Source organism: Hippoglossus hippoglossus, chromosome 15 (assembly GCF_009819705.1).
Source record: "Hippoglossus hippoglossus isolate fHipHip1 chromosome 15, fHipHip1.pri, whole genome shotgun sequence".
NCBI classification, from domain to species: Eukaryota; Metazoa; Chordata; class Actinopteri; order Pleuronectiformes; family Pleuronectidae; genus Hippoglossus; species Hippoglossus hippoglossus.
In genome coordinates, this window is record NC_047165.1 from 25,608,586 (window position 1) to 25,613,000 (window position 4,415).

At 39.9% G+C, this 4,415-nt stretch overlaps 1 protein-coding gene across 1 annotated transcript; it reads left to right on the plus strand.

The window, feature by feature from the left end:
- The first annotated feature begins 1,149 nt into the window (after window positions 1-1,149).
- On the plus strand, window positions 1,150-4,077 carry LOC117775661 (serine/threonine-protein kinase pim-1-like). The gene is made up of 9 exons (XM_034608999.1): window positions 1,150-1,309; window positions 1,822-1,916; window positions 2,031-2,078; window positions 2,190-2,412; window positions 3,002-3,178; window positions 3,289-3,462; window positions 3,575-3,677; window positions 3,796-3,798; window positions 3,942-4,077. The coding sequence occupies exons 1-9, from the start codon at window positions 1,255-1,257 to the stop codon at window positions 4,075-4,077; spliced, it is 1,014 nt and encodes a 337-aa protein (XP_034464890.1). The 5' UTR covers window positions 1,150-1,254.
- Window positions 4,078-4,415: the final 338 nt, after the last annotated feature.

A 4,415-nucleotide genomic window follows, 5' to 3' on the forward strand; every position in this document is an offset into this window, starting at 1 on the left:
TGAAAATATTAAAATGCAACACTCATTAAAATGCTCTAAATGAAAATGAAACAATTGTGTATTTATTATTTATTTATTTCTGCAAGTGCACAATAATGCTGTGGAATTGTTCCTATTGAAATATATAATTTCCATTGTAAACTACACAGCTCAATAAGAAACATAAACTTTGCATAATAGCTTTAGTGATTAAAATAACCCAAAACACAATGTGTACAATAAGTTACATGTGTGATTGGACAGATGTCCCTCATAGTGACAAACACAAACATTGTTTTGGTTTAAACACTAGATGACTAGATGGTGAACAAGTGGAGCAACTTGTTCTGAGGCTCTGTGAACTAATAAAATCAAAAGGTCCAATGCTTTGGACTCCTGCATTTTTTCAATTTCAAAGATCATAGGAAATGTGGCTTTGAAGTTGCTACAATGTAACCATAAGTTATCAGATCACGTAATCAGTTGTCCTCCCAAAATCAACAGAGCTAGACACACGTTTCGATTATTCAAACATATTAAACATTGCGTTTGGATATTTTTCAACCTACATCTCTGTTGATCTGGATTATTGTACGACATGGAAGATACAACCTTGTCCAATTATCTGAAGAATTTTCCAGGTGGGTTACAGCTACTTCTCCAGATGTGTCAAGTCTTTTTGTGTGGAGCTCAGTGCAAGGCATGCATAATATTTCAACCTATTTCCAACACAAATCATTTGTGAGCACTGACAGTGCTGTTTTGCATGTCTTACACTAGTACTTCTCCTCCTCCATTGACCACAACCATGTAAAACTTTGTGAGAAGGGCCTCAAGACATTGATGATGAAGTCTTTTGAAAACTGTGAGCTTTCTTCTAACACCTTGTTCGTTCAACAGACTTGATCACCTGGATTTCATTTGCAGGCTCTTGATAATATGTCTTTACTCGAACACTGTGCAGGATAGTAGCCAGAGTCATTGTGAATAAAAAACAGTACTTTCACTAACCTTAACCAAACAGTAGTTGCCATGTTCACATAATGTAATAAAACCTGATGTCGTTTAAAATTACAAAACAATGTTGAATGTGATACAGAACTTTGCGGAGCCATCCAATGTCATCATTCTTATGTGGCGAGTAATTGGTCTGTGACTAAGGCCACTAAGAGGAAGGCCACCACTGAAGATGAGCCCCCACTGAAGAGGCAGAGGGGTGGAAAGGGCACTGATGCCAACACCAACCCTGGTCAATCAACCCTGGAGTCAGTAATCATGGTCAAAAGCTCCAGTGACAAGAGCACGGTGTTATCAGGCCACACCAGCAGAGGTGACTTACTTGGGGATTGGTGTTGACTCCAGTTGGGAGGTATTTCAGTTTTCTTTTTGTGATGTTGTTCACGGTTTTTGAAAAACTGGCTTGTCCAACTTAAAGGAATAATTCTACATTTTGAGAAATATAATTATTTACTTTCTTCCTGAGAATTAGATGTAAATATTGACACAGATTAAACAAACCAGATATGATATGTAAATGAAATGATTCAAACAAATACTTATCTTTCAGAGCTTTCAGCTGACTGTCAGGCAGATGGATTTTACTTAGTTGTCATGAAGCTATCTGATGGTTTCACTCCACTGAGCTATTTCCACAACATCTGAAAAGACTCCATATGTTGAAATGTGGTGGTTGAAAGCCTTAGAAATATGAAAAAGTGGATCATGAGTTAATATATCAAAATGTCAGTCCTGGAAAAAGAATATTAAGTTAGAGGTAGTGATGCCATCTTTTTTTCACAACTATATTAAACCATGTGTCTGTGTCTGTGTTCATTGGTGCAGCTGACTTCGAGGCCAAGTACTTGGAGCTTAAAAAACTTGGTCAAGGAGGCTATGGCTCAGTTTATGCCGGCCACAGAAGGTCTGATGATTTACCAGTAAGTACATAATATGATGTGATAAAATAATTGAATGTAATATTCTCACATCAAACATAAATACTATGACTTCATCCCTTGGAATAACCAAAGTGCTCATGATCTGTCCTGTAGGTGGCGATAAAACACATCCCCAACTTGGCTGTGCGCTGTCAAAAAGTGGTGAGTGATCTGTTGTCTCATCACCAACTGTTGGTGAAATCATTCTTTAACTTTTATGTTTTTGTTGTTTACTTGTTGTTGATGAGATAAACACACATATTTTTCCGTTAGATGTTAAATGGGAGGGCATGCAGGATTCACAAGGAGGTGCTGCTCATGCACAAAGCCGCAGGCGAACCAGTGACTGTGGGAAAATCTGCAGCCGTGTCGATACTGGACTGGTACGATCTGGACCAAGAGGTTCTTCTTGTCATGGAGAGGCCAGTCCCCTCTATGGAACTGCTGCGCTTCATGAATGAGAACTGTGGTCCGATGGCCGAGGACGTTGCAAAGGAACTGGAGCTTTATTCTTTGTGTGAGCTGTTTCCCAGACTACGACTGAAAAGGTCATTCATTTGAATATCATCAGTTTCAGTGGAGAGTGTTTGGCTGCTATCACACCCATATTTAATTTGGGTCCAATCACAACTAACATTTTAAATTTCAAAATTAAATTATTTGAGATTCAGTCTTTAGAAACCTTCCCTTTATCGAGGGCTCTTGAGTTTTAATTAATGGATATATTATTGGCTGAAACATTGAGAAAACTATTTCAGCACAAATTCCTTTTTGAAGTTTTCTGCAGATCACATACTATGATTACATAGTTAATTACAAAAGCTACACAACAGCCATTAAATAGACCTTGTGTCAGGTCGTTTTTACAATTGCTCGTCCCAGAAATAAGAAAGGCCTTTGGACCTCAGCTTAGTCCTCAAAGTGCTCAGAAGAAGATGGAAATTTGAACTCCTACAAGTTCATGTGAAGTGTGCTCTGGTTGAAAGATCCAGAGCAGCTACAACATAGACTGTGTTTTTCAGTCCCACCCAGAGTCCCTTCTTCACCACTCTAACTCATTTCTGACTCTTTATCTCTTTCTCAGATCATCATGAAGCAGCTGGTGGATGCTGCCATCGATATACAAGCCAAGGGCGTCTTCCACCGAGATATTAAAGCAGAGAACATCCTCATTGAGTTCAGCTCCGATGGCCTTCGAGTTCGGCTCATTGATTTTGGATGTGGCTGCATTTGGAAGAAAAACATTTACAGCCAATTCACTGGTACGGCCGGCCTGTCTTGTATTCCTGCTTTTCATTCATCTGACTGTTAAATCTCTGCCTGTTCCTCATATTTTGCTTTTTTCTGTCTCCTTCTATCTGACATATTGTAGGAACACTAGCATACGTTCCTCCAGAGTTTCAAATCAACTGGCAATACATGGCCGGCCCCACGACAGTCTGGCAGTTGGCACCATTGCTATTTGAAATGCTGGATGGATTCAGGCGGTTCCACACCACAGGGTTCCTCAGAAATGAACTCCGAATCAGCTCTGTGTGGTCCAAAGGTGAGACAACGCTGGTTTCAATGTGCAGTTATTATGTTCCTTCCATGTTACAGTCGATCCCTGTAGATTCAAGCCTCATCGTTTCTTTGTCATCTGTCCTCTCTCCTCACAGACTGCCAAGACTTCTTGGGAAAGTGTTTGGCTTTAGAGCCTGAGGACCGTGCCACTCTGGAGGAAATGCAGCAGCACCCCTCAACAGAGGAACTTAAACCTGTGTATATATGTAATTACATCATGTTATCGATTTATTTTCATTAAATATTTAAATTTCCTCCTTGTCTCCACTTCCTGGTTTCATATGGTATCCTCTGTCTGAGGCTGTGTCCTCCAAAGGAGGTAAGTTCACCGTGAATCAGAGAGAAGGGAAGGGAAATGCAAGGGAAATGAGAGGAACAAGCATCAGGATCCAAGTCTCTCAAAAAGTTTAGGTTAAACACAGATGTCATAAATTCAGAGTGTTCCTGACCTGCTCCTGACAGAGTCCCTGGCTGGGCTCGGAGCAGAAGGAGCACGGACACTGTTTGGGGCTTCACAAACCCTGCCCTGGACCATGTTACGATGGAAATAGCTTCTGTACAGTTAAACTCCTCCATCACTGTAGATCCATGGCGCTGAGCACAGTGCAGTTCTGACTGCACTGACTGGTGAAAAAATGAAATCCAATATTTTTGTTTTTAAAGTGAGTCTTGAAACAAATGATTCATGTTGGTGTAAAAAAATAACCACTTATTCAGTGGTACAGTTGTCAAACTGCATCATCACCCTTGGTCAAATTCCACTTTTGTTGACCTCAGATAGCAACAGGAGAAAAGAACATCTACAGGCAAACTCTATAATAAGGGGGAAAGCTAGAATTCTTGAATTGATGACGTTATGGGTCAAAGCTCTGCAAACTTTCAATTTTTCTGTTTCCAAAAAGTAAAGACTATATGTATGTTTCTGTTTTGAATCAT

Excerpts from the sequence above, each read along its gene's own strand:
- LOC117775661 (XM_034608999.1), top strand. The coding sequence starts at position 1,255 with ATGGTCAAAAGCTCCAGTGACAAGAGCACGGTGTTATCAGGCCACACC. Across the intron at positions 2,413-3,001 it reads GGCCGAGGACGTTGCAAAGG|TCATCATGAAGCAGCTGGTG; the intron begins AACTGGAGCTTT and ends CTCTTTCTCAGA. Across the intron at positions 3,463-3,574 it reads CAGCTCTGTGTGGTCCAAAG|ACTGCCAAGACTTCTTGGGA; the intron begins GTGAGACAACGC and ends CTCTCCTCACAG.